The sequence below is a fragment of the Cyrtonyx montezumae genome, unplaced genomic scaffold (genome assembly GCF_038088225.1).
Source record: "Cyrtonyx montezumae isolate F1298 unplaced genomic scaffold, pur_monq_1.0 scaffold_29, whole genome shotgun sequence".
Classification (NCBI taxonomy): domain Eukaryota; kingdom Metazoa; phylum Chordata; class Aves; order Galliformes; family Odontophoridae; genus Cyrtonyx; species Cyrtonyx montezumae.
Window position 1 is genome coordinate 11,376,937 of NW_027072033.1, and position 24,563 is coordinate 11,401,499.

Consider the following 24,563-nt stretch of genomic DNA (forward strand, 5'->3'; position numbering starts at 1 on the left):
CCTTTATGTTATTTCTTAAGAAGAGATGGACATTAACAATAAATCATTACAGTAAAGCCCTGAGTGACAGTCATTGCAAGGAATGAGTTGGTGTACACATAGGCTGGCTAGGAGGCATTACCGTGGCAGTGGTACTGCAAGCCATGCCAGGGCCATCATACTTCCTCTTGTTCTTTCCTTGCAGATCGATCTGTACTGGCTTTTTATCTCAGATTCCTGAAAATCTCTCTTTCAGGATGTCAATGGTTTATGGGCTGATTTGGCCTGGTTCTGTGACAGTTGGGGTAGGGGACCCACAGACCCACACCCCAGGAAAGGGGAAGGGGGAAAGGGACAAAGGAAAAAGGGAGATGGGCCTAAGAACAAAACAGCAGCAATGATTTGAGAAGGAAAGCTAATTCACTAAATATGATATTGGAATGCAAAATAACACAATATAATACAATATAATTGGAATTGAAGCTAATAAATCAAATAAAATGAGCAAGAGAGAGTGTCCAATAAACTGAAGGCCTTACGCTAACGCTGAAGGCGGACGGCAGCGAGCACCTACTGCTGGCTTGATCCGGAAGGAAAGAGAGTGTCTTGTGACACAAAAACAGTTTTTATCTTTCCCTCTGAGTGGATAAATGTAAAAATACAAAGCAACACAAAGTCCCCTGGGGTATGTAGTTCTTCTCTTCTGAAACAGGAATACCCAGAGCTATCGATGATCCATGGAGCTGGAGCATTCTCTCTTTAACTTCCAGTGCACTACACAATGTTATGATGTGGAATACCAATAACAAAAATGATAAAACCATGACACAGGGATTAACTGATTCTCACTTTGCCCTATAGCTGGCCTAAATTAAAACATTTGATGGAAATCTCATCTGTCCTCTTTGCAGGTCTCCAACCTGACATTTTTATCTGAAAACGTTCACAGCATAGGTATCTCCCCTTTTGTATCTGTCTCTGTCCTTTAGTAATCTCCTTCTTAAGCCCCATTCAAATGGGACAGCACAATCCTGATGAATGTCCCTGCTCTCTAAGATCCTTTCTGGATTTCTTCTTTTATTCCTCTCTTAATCATTTCCCTCCCTTATCTCTATCAGATCTCTCTTTCTGGCCTTCTCTATAGCAAAGCATGGCACAGTCTCCAAATCAGCCAATTTGCAGTGGGTCTGTCCTTCTGAATATGTCACCAGTGACAGACAAGAGCTCCCTCACTTCCCTAGCAAACAGCCAGAGGCCTCTAGGGGCCACAGCTCCTGGGAGTTTATGTGGGAACAGAGGCAGATCACTAAGTCTTTCCCTTGCTCCCTGTCTACAAGTGGCAGTCCCATGCATGCCGGTGACCCAGCTCTGTAGAGTGAAGAATTCAGCAAACTGTCCTAGCCAGACTGAGGTTTTCAGTGTTCTTTCCAGACACCTCTGGAAATGATAGAGAAGTGGTTGGCTACCCCTCGGCTCTCAGGTCTTCCTCAGCTCTGCTCCTGCTGTTTCCCAGCACTAAATTGTGCAAGGCAGCCATCCTTCTGAGTGGGGAAAGCCCTCCATCTTGTTTCTGAGCAGGAAGCAAGGAGCCAGGTCCATGAGTCCAGCACACTTCAGCAACAGGAACACCAACAGTAGGGGCAGGGACAAGCAAATTTCAGGTAGTTCTAGGATCTTAGTATTGTATCCATGGCTGGATCTGTGTTAATGAGGGAGATTTCTAAAATCACAAAACACCCCTTGCCTTCTCCAAACATATAAAGGGTAAATGAAAGAATCATTGGTTGGTTTATTTGTTCTGTCATCCATATGGCAAGGGGAGGCTTCAACCTGAACAGGTTATGGGGGAAGGGGCTTTTCCTCTGTCATCTAGCACAGATCAGGCATCACTCCATACATCTGAAATGCACAGCTCATGAGCTCTGTCCCAGAGGAAACATCAGCTAGCAGCAGACAAGCAAAGAAAGGACATAAGGAAGGAGAAACCTTTTCTCCTCCAATTGAAGCACCCCGCCAGATGTTCATCACGTCAGTGGTGCTTTACTTACTCAAACCTACCAATTGCAGGCCATCTCAAAATAATCTGGGGAGAACTTTACTAAGCATGATTACTCTAAGGGATCTTCCACTTAGAACACCATCTACCCTAGGTGCTGTGATCCCTCTGGCTTCCCTGCCTTGTGTCTGAAAATGGTAATGCTGACAGTTTTCTAGGCAAAGCAAAGTAGCCAATCTGGACTAACAACCAAGAGAAGAAAAAGTTTTGCATGAGCACCAATAGCATATTATTAAACAAATCTTTGGCACCAAGGAAAGTACAGGGTTGTACAAAGTGCAACCAATGCAATGCACAGGGAAGGACACGACACTGTATTTGAGTCAAAGATAAATGCTCCTGGTGGTCTTTTCACAGGTTATGCTTTTCCCTCAAGAATAACATATTTGATTCTACAAAATGACATCCTTTCCAGGTAAACCTTAGCCAGTCTTACATAAATCGTCCACCAGAAGAGGATGCCAAAACACTGTAGCTACATGCTGTGATCAAAGGAAACTTACATTTCAAGCCAAGACACTGTGGCTTTGTGTTTTTGGCTTCCCAAGACACTGGAATTATCCTATAAAATCCCCCTGTGTGGTTTTCCCCATGTGACTTTTTCTTTTCTGCCACAGGTTATTCATACTGACTAGGAGTGTACTTCAGAGGCCAAGCTACTGAGAGCTGAGGGAAATAGAGTGTCATGTGCTCAATGGCTTTTTCTGTTTTGTTTTTTAGAGTAAGAAAGACCTTTTAACAGTGCTACCAGTGCATAGAAAAACAGAGTCAGAGGAAGATTGCTGCACTTACAGCTATGACTTCATTTGTATACAGCAAACAGCCTTCAGAGTCAGGTAAACATGACGCTTCACTGTTGTCCACAAAATAGGATTGCTATTGCTCACAACACTGGGACATTCATACAGCAGCTACTAAATGAAATGCTGCAGCTGCAAAGGGAATTAAAACCATTAAGAATGAAACTACTAAAACCAACTACATAAAACAACCTCACCATACTGGAAAGGTGACTAGAAGAGATGCATTAGCCATCTACATTACATTTCACTGTCTGTTCTCACTACAGGACTGTACTTGGCATGAGAAATTCTTCCATATGCAGGTATTTCCCCTCATTTCGCTTCTTTGGTCCAGTGAGCACAATGGGACCCCTTAGGCAAGTGAAATATCAAACAGCCATGCTCAGCTTTCCAGTGAGAGGAATAGTGTTTCCTGGTGTCTGCCTGCATACTTAGAAGAGCGGTATTGGCTTAGGTCCCAACAGTGTGTACGATGAAGACCATGTTTACAGTGTTTTCAGTCTCCTACACAGTTCACATCCATTCTCCACTTCCCAAATTTCTCTCCTCCTCACATATGATATTGCAAAACCTTTTCAGGAATGCAGTTTCCATTCTGGAAGAAAACATGCAGTCACACTAACAAGATCTGCTTCCTTACACAAAGTGGCAGTGGATGTAGGTAACAAAGAGCTAGAAAAGACTGCATTCATATCCCTCCTCATGAGCCACAAACAAGTGTTTGTGTCAGATGCAAGTTTACATGGGGAAAACAGCACATTTCACTTGGACAGAGCAAGCCCAACCAACATGAACAAACTGGTAATGACTTGTTTGGAAGTGAAAGATTTCTGTGTCCAGTTCTCTTGACATATTTTATAAGCAAAGAAAGACTCAGTTCCCACAGTAGAGAACAGGAGCCAAAAACAAAAGAAGACCTGAGCTGAGGGTATCGTGTGTCCTGTCAGAGAGTGACACCAGAGACAAATCAGTGTTCAGGTACAGCACTATGGCAACAGCTGCCAACTTGCATCTTAGAAGGTTCTATAGTCAGCTTTGGGGGAGGGAGAGGTCAAAGCATTTTCTCCACTCTAAAGCTGGTTTCCTGGAATCAGCTTGACAAGCAAGAGGCTGCAAAGCCTCATGGGCCAACATCAGCTTTAAAGAGTCACATAAAGAGATGAAAAGCTTGTCCAACTAGGCCATTCTAGGGAGGATTAAGTGAGAAGGAAGGCAATAGCTTTGTATCAGATGACTGGGCATATATACTTACTGAAGCTGGTGCAGAAAAGAAGCTTCTAGCAGAAGACAACTCCCATGCCCTGCCCTGCCCTCTCTTCTCATGTAAGTCTCCTATAGAGCTCCAATAACAAAGTAAGACCCAGATCTCCTTTTGAACTCTTTTCTACACTTTCTTCCCACCCCAGATATCAAGTTCAGCAAACATCCTCTAAATGTTCTCCCTCTCCTGTACCTCCCCATTTCCTCAATACAAACCTCACCTCTTGCTCCACACAGTCCTGGTCTTTTAACAGCACCCAACAGCAGATCCCAACACAAGAGCTTCCATTCCTCTGTCCTTCTGCTATTAACCACTGCTGTCTCCTCAAAGAAGGGCCCCAGTCCCACAGACATACATTCCCAGTCTCCCATTCCCTATCTCTCAAGCAACCAATTATCCACTTATTATTACTTTGGCAGTCAACATCACTTGCAGTGTGAGCAGCAGGAAAGTTGTAGGAAGTCCCCACTCACACTGCTCTCACTCCTTCCTACCATCTGGAAGTTGTGCCAAATGCCAGATCTTGCAACGCCAAGTCTGTGCAAACATTAGCTTTTCTACTACATTTTTGCATCAAATGAACTGTTTCTATCATCTTTACTCTTACCCCATCTTCCTGTACCATAAACTTAAATTTCCATTAGCAACTGGATAAAACACTTCCTACCTGTTCCGCAGCTAGCTCCCAAAATTAGTTTTCATGATGTTCATACATCTTCCTCCACACACTAGGTGGCTGCACAAAAAGCCAGGCTATATAGCACCTACATCTTTTCATCCTCTTACTTTCAGGAAATTCTTACCTGGAATTCAGAAGGCATGAAATGAATTATATAAACAGATCTCTAGCATAGCAATCCAATTTCCCATAAAGCAGGATTTTTCTCAGCAACTGAGTGTGTTGGTGGACACTGTCATTTCTGATTCCATGTCACTCACCATCTCCATGTGAATCCAGAATCTACAGATGAAAACGATGTGCTGCTCCTGGCTCCCCATTCTTTTCTCCATTTCTGAGAGTCTGAATTTTTCTCCTCTAACATCTTGCTGAGTTTTTACAGCTCCATAAAACCTGCTTTGCAACTCCATAACTATCTCAAAATCAAATCCAATTTCAAATTCAGCCCAAGGGAAAAAAACCACTCCATCCCATAAGTATGTGTACCAGTCCTCCAGAATTCTTTTCCATTTAAATTTTTAATTAAGATACTACATTTTTGATAGCTAATGCAGAAGCAACGTTTTGTTTTCCTCCTTTTCTTGGATTTCAAAGAGACTTGTCTCCTGGCAAGAAGAGTACATTGGATTCCTTTTTTTTTTTTTTTTGAGAAAGTAGAGGATGAAGACATAGGCATGTCTTAAACTAAGTTTTTAGGCTGACCGATCCTGCTAAGTACAGGGAACTGCTTAGACCAGTAGTGGCTGTCAGCTTTGCTGAGGACCAGGCTGCTGTGCAAGTGTTTTTAAGTGCAAGACAAACAATTCTGAATTCCATTTTTTCAGACTTCTCTGAAGTCCATGGCACACATAAATTAATCTTCCTAAATCACCTGGTCAAAAAGTCAAGTTCAAGCATTCTCACTTCTCAGATGAAACAACTGAGGTAGAGAAGTTAAATGACACAATCAGACTACAGATGCAAGTAAACGTTAGAGTCAGTATGCAAAATCTGCTCCGTAGTAATAAACCAAATGCCTTTCAGCACAGTCCCTACCAACTATGTGCTGAAGATAGTCAAATGCATTATTTTCACCAGGCACACAAATGCATTATGAAATGGACCCAAATATCCTAGATTTATATTCACATTTTCAGACATTGTTCAAGCACAATGCTAAGGCAAGAGCTGCAGCACATTTACCACATCCATATTCCCTACAAAATTTACAAAATTGTCAGCCAGCACAACTGTCTCAAGTCTCTAAGCCTTGCTCAATTAAGCCTTTAAGGAGAAGCCAGATTTCCCTATGTTGCTTTGGTCTGAGCTGTTGGAACTGCATGAGGAAAGGAGAGTAATCTACTGTGGCACTCAGGTTTGTCCTTCCTCCCTCACTGCATAAGAAGCACTTTTCCATCAGTAACCTCATATTAATAAACCTAACTCATGTCTTGGGTTTGAGTTTGAGGGGATTATCTGAGTTGGACGGGAGCTCTCAGCCTCTTTTTTTTAGTCAGTATTTGTTGAAATGTTAGCTGCTTTCTTGATACCAATGAAGATCAGTTTCCTATGTGTAAAATTAAAAGGTACATCTTTTCCAAAGAAATTGTCATGCAGCAATTATTTAGACATATCTATCATATTTACACAGGTTTATTTTTGAGGTTACAAGCAGCCAAGTAAACAGTGGAAAATATTTCTCCTTTACATACTGGGAAGGTGGTTATTGATGCAGTAACTTGCTTAATGACTAACTTGCTTATGGACTAGCTTAATTAATAGTATTTATGTTCAAAGAAAACAAATACTGCAGGCTTGTGATGATGCAAAATCACTGTTTCATATAGTGGCATGACAAGAATCCTTTTCCCTTCAGGAAATGCAGGTAGTATGTTTTGAACTGTAAAATGAACATCACTAGAAGTAATTTTTTTATCAAAGCTATGGGCCTCAATCCATACAGCACTACTTGATGCTGCCTAAGGAATTTCAGTCACCTCACAAAGGATGTCTTCTAAATATAAAACATTCAAAGACATTAAAAGAAGATTTGTGGTATATGCAGTAAGGTTACCTTGCAAAAAGAAATTGACAAATATCCTTTATTTTTTTCTTCTTTAATTCTAATAAAAGCTTGAAGATCTCTGGTATCCAAGGGACATTTTACAAGAATTGGAAGAGGTTGGTGTAGACTTTAAGAGTTTCCTTTAGCCAGTGTGTGTTTCTGGAGATCTGGTAGAGGAAGCTGGCAAAACTGACCTGACTGATGTCTTCTTAACTCGCTACAAACATAAGTTTTCCTATAGACCAAAGCCTGTAAAAGACATGGGCAATGGTAGTATGCAAAACACATTACCCATTGCCTATTACTAATGCTTCTCAAACCATCAAGATCTTCTCTAAAGTTGTCAAGACAATTCACTAGCCAAAACTCATGCATGAACTTAGGAGACTGGGAATGGTCAAATTAATTCAAATTATACTGCTGAGACAAGCTGGAAAAATATGGGGAAATTTCATGCTCTTAGAGTGGATCATAGAATGAAAGCTATCCTGAAGATAAACACAGTTCAAAGGTTTCAAATATCAGAACATATTGCAGTAAATAAGGTAAAGACCGCAAAAAACCTATTCATATAGCCTTCCAAACCCTACAATTTTGTGATTCTGTGATTTTACCCTGTGGTATAGACAAGAAAATACAGAATACTTTCTGAACATTTCTCCTTACCCAAGAAGGTCATAGTTCAATCTGAATGACATTTTTAAGATCTGTTGTTTCGTTAGGAATCATGTGAAAAAGAGACTTTATTTTTTGTCTTGAAAGGCAGTACTTTCTACTGCAATTCTGCTGTTTTCTGCTTGGCATAGCATTCAACGCATTGCCTTAAATTCTCTTTCTGTTTCCAGAAGAACTTACTGTCACAGATGGGAACAAACCCTGTCCTTCTGAAATCAGTCCTGTCCTTCATCTATAAGGCTTTTCATCTCCTATGCCTAAAGGCTGCTGATCCAGTAGTGACAGTTCTGAATATTAGGCAGAGATTATTCTCTCAGACCAACCAGATCAGCTAGGGTTTTCTATTCACTGTGCGTGCCTGAGCAGTGTGCTGGATTTGGCCTCCTGGTTGTTTTTTGTTGTTTGTTTTTTTGAGGTTAAGACCTTCTCTTGAGTGTCAGACTTCACTAACACACAGGCAGCAACAGCCTGATTAAAGAGTGGACTTTTTAGCCCTTTTATGCCACCCATAATCTTGTAATATTTATCTGCCCTCCTCCTGTATTATCTTTTGAATTGGATAGCTAATTTCAAACATAAGTAGGACAGAGGTCTCAGGGAAAAGTAGGTTAATGGAAATGAGCACTTGATTAATGCTTGCGCTGAAACATGGAGAAGCACAGCCCTTGTACAGCAGTCTGCATTGGCAAGTAGTGTATACAAATTCAAGTACTTTTCTGGCTTGCTAGAGCTATCCACTAGAACACAAATGGGAAATGGGAAATATTGATAGCATTGCATAAGGCAAAGCCAAAAGAGCAAATCATCAGGAAATGAGACCTCACAGAATGTCTCACTTTTGTTAACATTGGTAGAAGTTCCACGTGATTCACATGCCCGGCTATCACAGGTGCATTATTGGTGACTGAACACCAGCAACACAATGTGTCCTTTTGAAACACTGCTGGTGCTAAGTAGAGGACTCCATTTTCTTCCCTGGCTAACTGCCCTGATAATCAAAGGACAATGCATTAGCAATTAAATAGGTTGCTGCACCAAAGTCTTGGCCACAACTGAATAGGTTACTTAGTGCTTGGTCAAAGGGTTACCATTTTACGGAATGTTATCTTTACTGGAGTTCATCTTTTTTGGAGTAATTCCTCAGAGCAGAGGGAAGTGATCTGCCACATCCCTGTTGCCTGTCTTGTCATTGCCTGGAAGCATGGACACTGCACATCTCAAGGACTATTAGTTTCTGATGACAGATCAGTTTAAAATGCTAATCTAGCTTACACCAGCTATTCAAAAGCATGAATACTATGTACCCATCTTTTCTATTTCCAAACCTGGATATCCTACTCTGTCCCAGGCAAAGTAGAAAATGAAAAATTTTCAAATTTTCAAATATTTCACTATCAAAGCAAGTGGAAAACATCTAATTGAAATTTCCCTTCCTGTAATTTCAAACTGTGGTTTTTATCTTATCCACTATAATTACAGAGACAGATATGCTTTTCTGCCCAGAAGCACTCTAGTAATTACCTGCAGAAGGACCATGTGATCCCTCAGTAGTATCTTCTGTAACTTAAAACACATACATAGGACACATACATATAAACACAGACATTTCCATAAATGTGGCCTGCAACTGCATTATTTTCATATGCATAACCTGAAGGGAGGATATAAGAAAGAAGGGGACAGTATCATTAACAGGGACTGCTGTGATAGGACAAGTGGAAATGTTTTCAAAATAGAAGAGATTTATACTGCCTATAAAAAAGAAGTTTTTTATACTAAGAGTGATGAGACACTGGCATGGGCTGCCCAGAGAAGTGGTGGATGCCACAACCCTGGACACACTCAAGGTGAGGCTAATGGGGCTCTGAGCACCTGATGGAGCAGTAGCTGTCAGCAGGGGAGTTCCAACCAGGCCCTACCTACTCAAGTGATTCTATGACTCTGCAATATTATCAAGGAAGTCTCAATCCCTTTTCAATTTCTTTTGAGACTCTGAAGACGTATTCTAGCCTATGTCGAGATGGACCTACCTGCTGGTTGAAGCAAAACCACGTAAGTTCTCAGGTTCTCACTGGAGATGAGAAGTGATTACTGGAGCTGCCTGACACCAAGCACGAGGAAAATGTTCTAGGTTTACTGACCACACATTTGGGTACAAATTGAAAAGAAATATCTAGTTTCAAACGCAAGTTCATCTTATACCAGTCTGTCTGGCCCTAGGCAAACTGAATTGCAGTTCACAGATCCTTCACTTGGCAGACAAGTGAGAGGAACCTACTGCAGACAAAGCACTCTGCTGCACTTCATCTCATACTGGCTCTCATATGTTAGAAGAGCGTTGAGTTTCTGAGAAGATTCATGTTACTGAGCTTGAAGCTGGGAATGGTAAGGTTGAACCTGTATGAGTAAGGCTCTGGGGAGAGCCAACAAGGAGGGCACCTTGGAGGGGGTCCGCCAAACCAGGTCGAAGAGACAGATGAGGCATCCTACAAGCAGCTGGCACAAGTTGTGCAATTGCCAGCCCTTGTTCTCATGGAGGACTTCAACTTTCCTGATATGTGTTGCAAATACAGAACAGTGCAGAAGAAGCAGTCGAGGAGGTTTCTAGAGTGTATGGAAGATAACTTCCTGATGTAGCAGGTAAGAGAACCTACCAGGTGAGCTGCCCTGCTAGACCTGATGTTCACAAGAAGAAAAGGTCTGGTGGGAGATGTGGAGGTTGGGGGCTGTCTTGGGCGCAGCGACCATGAAATGGTAGAGCTCCCGATTCTTGGTGAAGTCAGGAGGGGGGCCAACAAAACAGCTACCTTGGACTTCTGGAGGGCAGATTTAGAATTGTTGAGGACCATGGTGCAATGGAATTGCCTGGTCACAGCCTAAACTATTAAATGAGCAACTGAGTGACCAGAGTGGGAGAGCCCAGATCTACCCATCGTCTCACTCCCTCTCAGGGGTGCTTCTGGCCGTGCTTCCAGGAGCGCCTATGCACTGAGGCTGTGCGGGTTGTCCCCTTCCTCCCCTCTCACTCTCTTCCTTCCAGAGCACCAGACTTTCAATGAGAGACAGCTGCGTTCCCGAACCCAAACAGTTGCTGGGAGGGGTGCGTTACTTCCCCTTTCTTTGGTATCTTGTTCTATAGCATCTGTATCTCAAATAAAGGCTCTGTGATCGCCTCTGTTTGCTTCACACATGGTAAAAGGAGGGTCCCTTGGGACCTGAAGGGTATAGTGTTCAGGAAAGGCTGGTTGCTCTTCAAGAAGGAAGTCTTAAAGGCACAGGAGCAGGCTGTCTCCCTGTGCCACAAGATGAGCCAGCAGGGACAAAGACCGGTGTGGATGAACAGGGAGATCTTCCTGAGGGCCCAGGAAAAACAGAATCTGCCTCCTGTGCAAGAAGGGGCAGGCATCTCAGGGAGAGTAGAAAGGCCCCACAAAGCGATCTGGACAGACAGGATTGGTGGACTGAGGCCAATGGGATAAAGTTCAACAGGACCAAGTGACGGACCCTGCACTTTGGCCAAAACAACCCCAGGGGCAGAGCAGCTAGAAGATCGTGTGGAAAAAATGGACCTGGGACTGCTGGTCAGCACTTGACGGAACGTGAGCCAGCAGTGTGCCCAAGTGGCCAAGGCCAATGGCATCCTGGCATGTATCAGAAGTAGCGCAGCCAGCAGGAGCAGGGAAGTGATCGTCTCTCTGTACTCAGCAATGTTGAGGCTGAATCTCAAGTACTGTGTTCAGACTTGGGCCACCTGTTAGAAAACACTGAGTCCCTAGAGCACGTTCAGAGGAGGGCAACAAAATTGGTGAAGGATCTGGCACGAGTCTTAACGACAAGCAGCTGAGGGAGCTGGGACTGTTTAGCCTGGAGAAGAGGCGGCTCAGGAGAGACCTTAACCGCCCTCTACAACTACCTGAAAGGATACTGTGGCAAGGTGGAAGAAAGCCTCTACTCCCACATAACTAGCAATACGACTAGAGGTTCAATTGGATATCAGGAAAAATCTCTTCTCAGAAAGAGCAGTCAGGCACTGGAACGGGCTGTGCAGGGAGGTGGGCAAGTTGCCATTCCCACAGGTGTTCAAGAAATGTTTGGATGTTGTACTAAGGGACATGGTTAGTGGGGAAATACTGCTGACAGGTGGATAGTTGGACTGGATGATCGCAGAGGTCTTTTCCAACACTGATGATTCTATGATTCTATACACCTGCTCAGAAGAAAGACTACTTCGTAAGAACAGCCATAATCCCCTCAATCCAACAGACCAAAATTGCACCATACTGTGGTATGTATACTGTGGTATCTTCCCCATGTAAACCTTCATCTGCATGACCATGTAAACTCTTTTTCTTCACAGACCTCACAGTTGTTAGGTACACTGTGCTTGAAATAGCCATAGTGGCAGAAGTGGCGTATGTTTCTCCATGAAAATGTGCAAACAGATTTTTTTTATTTTTTGTTTTGTTTTGTTTTTTCAAATTTAATTGAAAGGAATATTTCACTCTCAAATTTTAAAAATATTCACAAAGCAACAAAGCACATGGAGATATTCTAAGGTGAACAATCACAATTACAATGGTCTACTAATAAGCTCAAACAATTAATAAAGTCTTTGAATGTAATACTTAAGAGCTGTTGATATGAAAGATTGTTTTCTTTAATGAGAGTTCTGAAATAAGACTATTTTACTGCACAAGAAATTGAAGCAGTTAACAGGATTTGAGACGTGTGTTATCTTCAACATGTTTCTTCCTCTGGAATCACTAAAGATCTCCTAAAAAGAATCTTTTATTTGAGCTTCTAAGAAGCATGCCTTCTTTAACAAAGAACAGGGAATGCATCTTAAATGTTTTCTTTTGGACTTAATTCAGAGAGACATAGAAGCCTGTTACACAGTTCAGGCTATAGTCGTTTACAAGATGAGTGGGACCATGTTTGATACAGTAAAGTTTAGTTCCTCCTAGTGCTTATGGAGATTAACACAATGGACTGTAACATCCAGCATCAGGCTCAAGTGTATTTAAAAAAGAAGCACCACAAAGCATCTCTGTTATTCATTTCATATATTGAGGTTCAATAAGACCAAGTGCCGGGTCCTGCACTTTGGCCACAATAACCCCATGCAATGCTATAGGCTTGGGGCAGAATGGCTTGAAGAATGTAGAGAGGAAAAGGACCTGGGGGTGTTGGTTGATGCTCGGCTCAACATGAGCCGGCAGTGTGCCCAGGTGGCCAAGAAGGCCAACAGCATCCTGGCCTGTATTAGAAATAGTGTAGCCAGCAGGAGCAGGGAGGTGATCATCCCCCTGTACTCAGCTCTGGTGAGGCCGCACCTCGAGTACTGTGTTCAGTTTTGGGCCCCTCACTACAAGAAGGACATTGAGGCCCTGGAGTGTGTTCAGAGAAGGGCAACAAAACTGGTGAGGGGTCTGCAGCACAAGTCTTACGAGGAGTGGCTGAGGGAGCTGGGATTGTTTAGCCTGGAGAAGAGGAGGCTCAGAGGAGACCTTATTGCACTCTACCACTTCCTGAAGGGGGGTTGTGGTGAGGAGGGGGTGGGCCTCTTCTCCCTGATAAATAACGACAGGACGAGAGGGAATGGCCACAAGTTGTGCCAGGGAAGATTTAGATTAGACCTGAGGAAGCATTTCTTTTCTGAAAGAGTGGTCAGGCACTGGAATGGCCTGCCTAGGGAGGTGGTTGAGGCACCATCCCTAGCGCTATTCAAGAAGCGTTTAGATGAGGTGCTAAGGGATTTGATTTAGTAGTTGGGTAGGGATAGTGATAGGAGGATGGTTGGACTAGATGATCTTATAGGTCCTTTCCAACCTTATGAACTTAGGAACTTATGAATTTCAAGATAGCTATGTGCCCCTATAAAGAAACTCTCCAACTCATTTCCAGATAGCTATGTACCCCTACTCTCCCCTTTTTCTTCTTCCAGTGAGGCCGTTAGAGGCTCTGATCTCCCAGGCAGGCTGGACAGCTGTGGACTGCACCCCAATGCAGTCAGGAGCTGTGTCAAACCTCAGCCTGTGTGGAGTAAATAAATGCACGGTGGACTGTGCACATCTGCTTCTCAGAGAGGGAAAGCACTGCTTCACCATCACACAGCCTTCTACAGCAAAGGGAAAGTGTGATAGCAGGTTTCTTGTTGCCCATTCACTGCCTGGTAGGGCACCTGTACACAAACAACTGTGGCTTAAGCACATCCCCATGTGCAAAGAATGCCACCATAACTCCAGTGCTAAAGGCAGAGATTGGCACTGCTTCCCACAGTTGCCACTGAGTAAATGTTTACAAACAATATAGATTGTTTAGATAAGGTGAGGAATACAAAGTGGCCAGGAATGGAGGAGAATGTTGAGTTTGGTAAGCTGTTACTCCAATTTTCATATGGAACAGCTGTGGAGATGGAAACGAGAGGCTGTTCATGGCCTAACATGTACATGTTCAGGCCTGTGGAGATGGAAACGAGAGGCTGTTCATGGCCTAACATGTACATGTTCAGGCCTGTGGAGATGGAAACGAGAGGCTGTTCATGGCCTAACATGTACATGTTCAGGCCTGTGGAGATGGAAACGAGAGGCTGTTCATGGCCTAACATGTACATGTTCAGGCCTAATGGGATACTCAGAGGGCACATTTCATGCAGAATTCTGCCTTGTGTATATACCAGGAAACCACTCACTGCTTGCTCACCCAGTCATCAGAGCCAGCGAGGTGATGGGCAGCACATAGCACGTGGAAGCCAAGGGAGAACAGCTCTGAACTAAAAGAGGGGAGATTCAGGTTAGATGTCAGGAGGAAATTCTTTATTCAGAAGGTGGTGAGCCGCTGGTGCAGCTGCTGAGAGAAGATGTGGTGCCCCATCCCTAGAGACGCGCAAGGGTCGGATGGGGCCCTGGGCAGCCTGAGCTGGCGGGTGCAGCTGTGCCTATGGCACGGGGTGGAGCTACGGGGTGGACTTTGAGCGCCCATCCAATCCACGATGCTAGGATTACACTCCACCTCACGGCCTAGCACCCCGTTTCTCACGACAGCTCTGTCTCCGCCCCACTCCTTCCCGCCCCATCTCCACGAGCTTCGTGCTGGACGCTCCCAGCCGTCCCGCCTTTCGCCGCCGCCATGCTTTCACCGCCGGTGCTCTGCCGGCGTCTCGCCGCCGTTGCTGGCCTCGCCGGGGGCAGTCCTCAGGTACGTGGCGGATGTATTTCCTCCTCTGGAATCCGGTGCCAAGCGGAGGAAGCGGGGCGGTCAGCAGAGATGTGCGGCCGTCGGAATGGAGGCGCGGGGAGGCGGCGGGTCAGGGCTGGAGCGCGGGGTGTGCGGCGCGGCCAGGGGAGCGGCACAATCGGGGCGCAGTGTGCGGCGTCGGTCACGGCCGGAGCAGAACACCTGCCGACCGGGGCCGAGTGCCGCACTGGACGCCGTTCCCAGCTCTGCCGTTTCCTTATCGCAGAGGCGGCTGCAGTATCGGTTCGGTTGGGAAAGCTCTCGGGCGGTCCTGCGTTGGGTGCGCAGAGAATCCGTGCTGGGACACGCTCAGGAGCAGGTTTCACTGCTTCACCAGTGAAGGTGAACCATGTAAACTCTTTTCCTTCATAGACCTCACTGAGAAGTCTGTGAAGAAAAAGAGTTTACATGGTCATGCAGATGAAGGTTTACATGGGGAAGACCTAGCTGGGTTGACTTTTGATTTCACAAACATTAGCTGAATTAACGTTTTCCTCAGTAAAATTAAAACTGAAAAAGGATGAGGAGAAAAAAAAAAAAAAAAAAAAAGCCAGTCCTCTTCTATACTTCCCCATTGCTGTTAGTTATTTACCTTTCTTTCTACATGCAATGAATTCACTTCTGGAGGTGCAAAGTGAGTCTTAGCTATCCAGCAAATAATGATATTAAGAAGGCCATGATGTCAGCACTCATCTCACTTCCATTACTTCATTTTGATTCTCATCTTGTTTTCATAGCGTCTTGTCTGTGTGGGGGTCTGTCTCTCCTAGTCGTCCTGGGATACCCTAGCAGGAAGCTCCTGCTTTGGTACAGGGTAATAATTAAACAGTTCAGTGGGACAGGTAGAGGGCATGTCATGGTTTGTTGCACTGCCAAAGGAGTTGCAGCAGGTAATTCACACAGGAAGTATTTCCAAAGGAAGAAGTCACAAGACACTCTTGCAGCATTCTCAGCCCTCAATAAAACACTTCTTCGTGAAACAAACAGAACCAAAAATGACCTAGGAGTGGGACAGGACAAGGTTTTCTGATTTGAAAATTAGTTCTACTTATTTTTCTGCACATTTTCTTGTAGGTATTTGCATCTCTTGCTACGGGGCCCAGACAGAATAATGCCACTTTCTATGAAATTCGCACGTATGATGTTAAGCCATCAAAGATGAAGGAGTTTGTGGAACTGGTCTGTAAGTGCCTGCACCTCCGCACAGCCCACTCAGAGCTAGTGGGATTCTGGACAGCAGAGCTGGGAGCAATGAATAAGGCTGTGCACGTCTGGAAGTATGGTATGTTCAACACTGCTCAGTGTGCTGGCAGGCAGGGGATCTGAGACCTCCCTGTACGTACAGTGTTGTCTGTTGCTTTTACCATGAGTACAAAAACTGAAAAAAAACCACAGTATGGTGCAATTTTGGTCTGTTGGATTGAGGGGATTATGGCTGTTCTTACGAAGTAGTCTTTCTTCTGAGCAGGTGTATAGAATCATAGAATCATCAGTGTTGGAAAAGACCTCTGCGATCATCCAGTCCAACTATCCACCTGTCAGCAGTATTTCCCCACTAACCATGTCCCTTAGTACAACATCCAAACATTTCTTGAACACCTGTGGGAATGGCAACTTGCCCACCTCCCTGCACAGCCCGTTCCAGTGCCTGACTGCTCTTTCTGAGAAGAGATTTTTCCTGATATCCAATTGAACCTCTAGTCGTATTGCTAGTTATGTGGGAGTAGAGGCTTTCTTCCACCTTGCCACAGTATCCTTTCAGGTAGTTGTAGAGGGCGGTTAAGGTCTCTCCTGAGCCGCCTCTTCTCCAGGCTAAACAGTCCCAGCTCCCTCAGCTGCTTGTCGTTAAGACTCGTGCCAGATCCTTCACCAATTTTGTTGCCCTCCTCTGAACGTGCTCTAGGGACTCAGTGTTTTCTAACAGGTGGCCCAAGTCTGAACACAGTACTTGAGATTCAGCCTCAACATTGCTGAGTACAGAGAGACGATCACTTCCCTGCTCCTGCTGGCTGCGCTACTTCTGATACATGCCAGGATGCCATTGGCCTTGGCCACTTGGGCACACTGCTGGCTCACGTTCCGTCATGTGCTGACCAGCAGTCCCAGGTCCATTTTTTCCACACGATCTTCTAGCTGCTCTGCCCCTGGGGTTGTTTTGGCCAAAGTGCAGGGTCCGTCACTTGGTCCTGTTGAACTTTATCCCATTGGCCTCAGTCCACCAATCCTGTCTGTCCAGATCGCTTTGTGGGGCCTTTCTACTCTCCCTGAGATGCCTGCCCCTTCTTCCACAGGAGGCAGATTCTGTTTTTCCTGGGCCCTCAGGAAGATCTCCCTGTTCATCCACACCGGTCTTTGTCCCTGCTGGCTCATCTTGTGGCACAGGGAGACAGCCTGCTCCTGTGCCTTTAAGACTTCCTTCTTGAAGAGCAACCAGCCTTTCCTGAACCCTTCAGGTCCCAAGGGACCCTCCTTTTACCATGTGTGAAGCAAACAGAGGCGATCACAGAGCCTTTATTTGAGATACAGATGCTATAGAACAAGATACCAAAGAAAGGGGAAGTAACGCACCCCTCCCAGCAACTGTTTGGGTTCGGGAACGCAGCTGTCTCTCATTGAAAGTCTGGTGCTCTGGAAGGAAGAGAGTGAGAGGGGAGGAAGGGGACAACCCGCACAGCCTCAGTGCATAGGCGCTCCTGGAAGCACGGCCAGAAGCACCCCTGAGAGGGAGTGAGACGATGGGTAGATCTGGGCTCTCCCACTCTGGTCACTCAGTTGCTCATTTAATAGTTTAGGCTGTGACCAGGCAATTCCATTGCACCATGGTCCTCAACAATTCTAAATCTGCCCTCCAGAAGTCCAAGGTAGCTGTTTTGTTGGCCCCCCTCCTGACTTCACCAAGAATCGGGAGCTCTACCATTTCATGGTCGCTGCGCCCAAGACAGCCCCCAACCTCCACATCTCCCACCAGACCTTTTCTTCTTGTGAACATCAGGTCTAGCAGGGCAGCTCACCTGGTAGGTTCTCTTACCTGCTACATCAGGAAGTTATCTTCCATACACTCTAGAAACCTCCTCGACTGCTTCTTCTGCACTGTTCTGTATTTGCAACACATATCAGGAAAGTTGAAGTCCTCCATGAGAACAAGGGCTGGCAATTGCACAACTTGTGCCAGCTGCTTGTAGGATGCCTCATCTGTCTCTTCGACCTGGTTTGGCGGACCCCCTCCAAGGTGCCCTCCTTGTTGGCTCTCCCCAGAGCCTTACTCATACAGGTTCAACCTTACCATTCCCAGCTGCAAGCTCAGTAACATGAATCTTCTCAGAAACTCAACGCTCTTCTAACATATGAGAGCCAGTATGAGATGAAGTGCAGCAGAGTGCTTTGTCTGCAGTAGGTTCCTCTCACTTGTCTGCCAAGTGAAGGATCTGTGAACTGCAATTCAGTTTGCCTAGGGCCAGACAGACTGGTATAAGATGAACTTGCGTTTGAAACTAGATATTTCTTTTCAATTTGTACCCAAATGTGTGGTCAGTAAACCTAGAACATTTTCCTCGTGCTTGGTGTCAGGCAGCTCCAGTAATCACTTCTCATCTCCAGTGAGAACCTGAGAACTTACGTGGTTTTGCTTCAACCAGCAGGTAGGTCCATCTCGACATAGGCTACAATACGTCTTCAGAGTCTCAAAATAAATTAAAAAGGGATTGAGACTTCCTTGATAATATTGCAGAGTCATAGAATCACTTGAGTAGGTAGGGCCTGGTTGGAACTCCCCTGCTGACAGCTACTGCTCCATCAGGTGCTCAGAGCCCCATTAGCCTCACCTTGAGTGTGTCCAGGGTTGTGGCATCCACCACTTCTCTGGGCAGCCCATGCCAGTGTCTCATCACTCTTAGTATAAAAAACTTCTTTTTTATAGGCAGTATAAATCTCTTCTATTTTGAAAACATTTCCACTTGTCCTATCACAGCAGTCCCTGTTAATGATACTGTCCCCTTCTTTCTTATATCCTCCCTTCAGGTTATGCATATGAAAATAATGCAGTTGCAGGCCATATTTATGGAAATGTCTGTGTTTATATGTTTGTGTCCTCTCAAATTATATATATTATGTATATTAATATATAAATATGTAAATTATACATAGTATTATATATTATAATATATTTAATATATAATATTACATATATAACAAAAATAATATATTTAATTTTAAATAGCAATGAGTCCTATAAAACAAATAGCATGTAGTTTGTGTGGTTAAACTGAAGCTATGCTGTGCCAAGCTGGAAGGCTGCTTCACCAGTATGGTCATCGCACAGGCATGAGGTACTGTGTTGCTACTTCAGCATTGTAAGCAACAGGCTTCTGACGCTGTAATCATCAACTTTCTATGATATTGGAGTCAGTGCTATCCTGGAAGGTGCTGCTGAACCACAAAAAAAAAAAAAAGATGAGAAAGGTTGTGCTGGCTGTGCTCTCCTCTGAGCCCAAGAGTTTATAGAGACATGGGAAGGCACACTTCTGTCATTTCTTTGTATACTTGTTGTAGGCTGGGGCTTATCTGTGTAATTAGAACTTTCTTTACAAATGCTGCAGTCTGATCTTTGAAATGTTTTCACAGTGCCTATTTAAAGTGATGGCTCATCCTTCTGTCCTCGAAGTGAGAAGGTTGTTACTAAGTGTAGACAGGAATAAGGTTACTGCATCTGTGGTTAAGAAAATGTCGTGCTTCTTAGAATTTTTTGCCTTGTTTGTTTCTTTATCTTAAAAAAATTGTTTCTCAGAAACATTTAAAATGGGAAACTAAGGAGAAATCCAATTATTTTTAATAGTTTCATAATTATATTTATATGTGTTACATATTCTTCCTCCTTGTTTCATTATCTACCACCTTAACTTCTGTTAAGTAGCTAAGAATAATGCTTACGTTTATCTTTCAGTTCCAAGACACTGATATTTCTTGAGGTTCTTTCCAGTCTTAGATGCTGTATTTTAATCTTACTGCCTGATGTGGTAATGTGGGTTTTTTGTTGTTGTTTTGTGTTTTTGTTGTTTTTTTGTTTTTGTTTTCCTGTCTTACAGATAATTTTGCCCACAGATCAGCAGTCCGACATGCCCTAGCCAATGATAAGGAGTGGCAGGGACAATTCATCTCTCCAGCACTTTCCCTTATAGAAAAGCAGCACAATGAAGTTGCTTATCTGGTACCCTGGTGTCAGCTTGGGAAACCTTCAAAGGAAGGGGGTGAGCTAACTTCTCTTTTACTAATTAATCCTACTGATGCTGACTGACTACAAAACATGGCTTAAAGTTTTAATGTACTGTGTGATTTTATAACCCTTTTGTAACAAGAGCATGTGTGTACACTCATGTAATGCTGGGTGATGTACGAAGTGCTTAGGAATGATTTTACACTAAATTACATCAAAAACCATCTGAAACACCAACTCTAAGGCTTGAAACAAGGTGTGAGTTGATAAACGCACAAAATGACAACCCCATACTGTGTTCTGAGTGGTCTGGCCCAGTCATCCTGAGCTTGCTTTGTCCATCCATCAGTGACAGGACACTTCCCAGAAGCATTTAAAATTATTTTCTGTTTCACAGAGGTTTCTCCCATTTATCACTTCTGATGCTACTTCTTGTGCATAATAGTTTTAAGAATAACCAACCCCCCCAAACCTACTTCTTAAGGTACATAGAAGTCAAGCATACTTAGTAGCTTATAGCTTGGTTTTAGATGTCCTGTCTGTATTTTGTTTCTCCCTCTAGCAAATGAGATACTCAGAGTATTGACTATTCACTGACTTAGGAAAATCTGTAGACTTAGCAGTCTGCTGCATGAATAAAATGTATGCCCTAATTTAGCATATATATATATATAGTAATCTTTTTTATTTATTTCCCTCAGATTCTGAATTTTATGATATGTTACTAGTGAATTTAAAGTAGTCAGTTTTTCTCTTTAAATGGGATAGTTGTCAATTCTAACACTTCATTCAATTTTAGGCTTGTTTTTAATCTCCAGCCTGTTGTCGGGGAAAAATAACAGACAATGCATTGCCATAGAGCAGTTGTCTGGATTTCTATTACAATGTTAGCAATTGTGATTCAGAGTAACTATGTGAATGGAAAGGTGGCCGATAAGATATTTAGTAGGACTGTTTTTGGGGGGCGTATCGTGCAGTTTGTCTCCAACTAAGGGAGAGTGTTTGGCAGAGCAGAGATGGTAGTTCTGGTTGGTTGCTTTTGACTTCAAATCTTGCTGTAGCCAGCTCTTGAGTTTGAAAGGGCTTACTATGTAATAAACCAATTCCAGAAAACATCACTAGTCTTAGAACTAAGGCTACTTTGCATGGTTCCATCAGCCTCCAAACCACACCATCAGCTATGAGAACATTAGTGATTTTTGCCAAGGAAATGAAATTGCTATAGGTCTTCATGCAAACACTCCTTTCAGCTGAGGTATGTGGGAATTCTTCTGTACTGCTGGGTCCTGGTGCTTCAGTATACACTGGAAATATTTGCAGTTAAAGATCAACTTCCCTGTGCTCCTGTGATTCTCTGAGATGCTGTGCAGCCTGGGTGGGAGGAGGCAGACTGATGGCCTCTAAGCCCTAATAAGCAAGGTTACCAATACTGGTTTCACAGTAACAAAGAAGGCATGCCTGTGAAAGACTGAAAAATGGTGTTTATTTATTTCCTTCCTCTTAGTCATCTTTTGTCTTTTCTTTAGGTGTGTATGAGTGGGTTACTTTTCAGATGAAGCCTGGTGGGCCAGCACTTTGGGGCGAGGCATTTCAAGCTGCAATCAATGCTCACATCAACACAGGCTATACCAGGCTAATTGGTGTTTTCCACACAGAGTATGGGTTACTTAACACAGGTACAAGTGCCACTCAGTTTCTGATACAGTCTTTGGTATAGGAATGGGTAGGGAAGGAGAAAAAGGTCCTGGATTGGGGTTGGATGGCCTGATAAAAAACGTTGGTATGGATCATGGAATTCCTGTAAACAGTCCTTGAACCCAGCTTTGTGTATTCTGTTATATGTTTAAGTCATGTGGTGCAACTTTAAAATATTCTCTGATCTGTTTGTTAAGAGTCCAGCCATTTAAAGGCTTGCCAAAGGATGTCACCACATTTGTGCTTGGTGAATTGTTTCTGCTAATTACAAAGCATCTAACACGTAAGGGTGTTATGTGAACAGAGCTGACTTGTACTTTGCATTACAATGTAACAGCAGAAATGATGAGCTGACTTTATTTGTACTTTCAGTCCACGTGATCTGGTGGAATGAGAGCTCAGATCACCGTGCGGAAGGAAGGCGCAGGGCCCATGAGGATGCCAGAGTGGTAGCAGCTGGTAAGAGATGATGGGTTTAGAGAACTCATTAGTTCTACTTGCATGCGTGCAGAAAAAGGTATTATTCTTCACTGTATTTCTTTCTTAATTAAATGTGCATTTAATTTTAGTACGGGACAGTGTCAGATTCTTGGAATCCCAGCAAAATATGCTCCTGACTCCTCTGGCTTGCTCTCCTCTGAAGTAGTCTACAGAATGTTGGTGGAAAAGGAGAGATGGATGTGCTGTTGGCAAGAACTGTTGCATGGATCTTCACAGTCATACCCTCACAAGCTGTATGGATTTTCTTCCAAGTGGATGCAAAATGCTGATCAGCATGGTAAAATTCTCCACCTCTATGGTTTATGGTGATATTCTGACATCTCCAGAAATAGAACTCAGGTAATATCACTTCCAACACGAAACTTCACTTTACAGATCTTTAATTTAAACCCTTCACTTTTTAATATTTTTCTGCATAGCTAGTAGGGCCTAGTGAGTGAAGCACTCTTTTCCAAGGTTGCAGCTCAGGGCTGGTGACCTTTGTAACCATTGCATCATAGGTTATTACATACCGGCTTAAGAAGGACTACCTCCCTATATCCTTGTAACACAATTATGTTTTAATCAGACATATCATTGGGATGCTTTATATTAATTCTTAGTAATGTAAAACTTCACTGTGACTGGAACTGTGTCAAGAAGGTGCTACAGTGTAGCTAGTTAGGTAGCATTCTGATTGAGTCTACATTAACTTCATCCCTTTAATTTTATATCCTGTAAACACTACAGTAAGAATTGTAGTCTTAATTATTTTAATACTTCTTAGGGTGCAAAATTTATCTATCTCAAACTTACCTCATCTATGTATCCTTCTTTGAAATATGGTCTGCCAGACTGTTAAAAACCAAATAAATTTGTATAAAACGTGAAGTTTTGATCTTTGCATCTCAAGCTTTTACTGTTTTGGACCTGTGGTAGAAGTCATTCTGCAAGTACAATCTTCTGCAGGCTTTGCATCTGGCTAGCAGTGGTCAAGGAGCCCTTTAAAAAGCTGGCATGTAGCAGTAGACCAGAAGGTATGCAGGCTGTGAAGCTGGTTACGCTATGCGTATACTGGTATGAAAGCACCCCCTGCTGAAATGCAAAGCTCACAAAATAGCTGTGCAGGTTGGAGGCGTTACCACAGCTTACTAACTGACCTGCAACAAGCAGCAGATTTAACTTCCCTAAGTATTTTTCCACAATCTGTCCAGTAATTATTATTGCTTCTGTCAAGTGCATTAAGATCTCACAGAAAGTACTAGAAAAATCAACACATAACTTTCAGATTTAATTAACCAAAATGAAAAACAGATAGCAAAGTTTTTCTGAAGAAGCAGGACATTTTTTTTGAATAACACTATTTTAGCAGTACTGAAAGTGATGATTACTGGAGGTGTTGGAACTGTAATTTATTCCAATATTTGTTTGTTTTCTGGCACAAGAAAGATAATGAGCATAGCACACTACCCCAATCACAGGCTGAACACTGCATTAAGGCAGAATAAACAGGACAAATGAGCTGGGTTTTTTTTCTAGAAGAATTTTTGTCAAAATGTAACAGATAACTAATTGGATTCTGGAATTTAATTGGCTGATAGGAGGACAACAGATAGTGGAAGCCAAAAATTTTAGATCACCTTCCCTTTTAGCAGTCAGACCACTGCTCTGCTTTCTTCTCCAAACTGCTGTTTAAAATCAATACATTGTCCCTCAACTTGAGGGACTGTACTTTAATTTGATGTTAGCTGAGATTAAGAGTATTTCAAACCCCTATGCAACATTTTGCTTTGTCAATGAAAGTAGGTACTGAATATTGGTAACTGCTATTTCCCTTTGCTAGAAATATGGCTGCATCTCTGTGACAGAAATATTCTGGGGCAGGTAGATTACTTTGGATTTAACATTCAGATAGGTCTGATGCCAAGAAGCTCTGTAGCTAAATTTGATAGTTGCACTGATTACTTTCAGTTGGATTTGTCAGAGACGTTTTTACTTATTAAATTTAGAAGCTTCATGCAGTGCTTGCATTTCAAATCTCAGACCACTTTATTTACTTACCTGAAAATAGTACGTGCCCCTTGCTTATCTGTGGTGATGCTGGAACCTGCTCATACATTAAGCATCAGAGTTCACACCAGATGAAAACAGGGTCAACTGAACTTATGAGCAGCACTCTCCAGAAGAGTATATGCATAAAAGACACTTGACAGACCAAAGGTGCCAGAAACAGCTTTATTTTTTACTTAATACAAGGCAATTAGAGTGCCTTTTAATACTTCACATAACAGTTATTAGCAAATACAAATATATATACTTTATATACTTCTTTTTTCTTTTAATGAAAATGTGCACTTAAGGATTTAACTCAGAAATTTCAGTTGTGAAATCTCACTAGATTTTTGCAAAGTTAACAGATATTCCAGTGCAAAAATAGATCCCATTA

General features: G+C 43.2%; 1 protein-coding gene across 1 annotated transcript; it reads left to right on the forward strand.

Annotated features, from left to right (window-relative positions):
* The first annotated feature begins 14,625 nt into the window (after positions 1–14,625).
* NIPSNAP3A (nipsnap homolog 3A) lies at positions 14,626–22,650 on the forward strand. Its single transcript, XM_065740740.1, has 6 exons — positions 14,626–14,694; positions 15,808–16,015; positions 19,815–19,976; positions 21,469–21,618; positions 22,010–22,096; positions 22,207–22,650. The coding sequence occupies exons 1-6, from the start codon at positions 14,626–14,628 to the stop codon at positions 22,281–22,283; spliced, it is 753 nt and encodes a 250-aa protein (XP_065596812.1). The 3' UTR covers positions 22,284–22,650.
* Positions 22,651–24,563: the final 1,913 nt, after the last annotated feature.

Excerpts from the sequence above, each read along its gene's own strand:
- NIPSNAP3A (XM_065740740.1), top strand. The coding sequence starts at position 14,626 with ATGCTTTCACCGCCGGTGCTCTGCCGGCGTCTCGCCGCCGTTGCTGGC. Across the intron at positions 16,016-19,814 it reads TGTGCACGTCTGGAAGTATG|ATAATTTTGCCCACAGATCA; the intron begins GTATGTTCAACA and ends CCTGTCTTACAG. Across the intron at positions 21,619-22,009 it reads GTATGGGTTACTTAACACAG|TCCACGTGATCTGGTGGAAT; the intron begins GTACAAGTGCCA and ends TTGTACTTTCAG.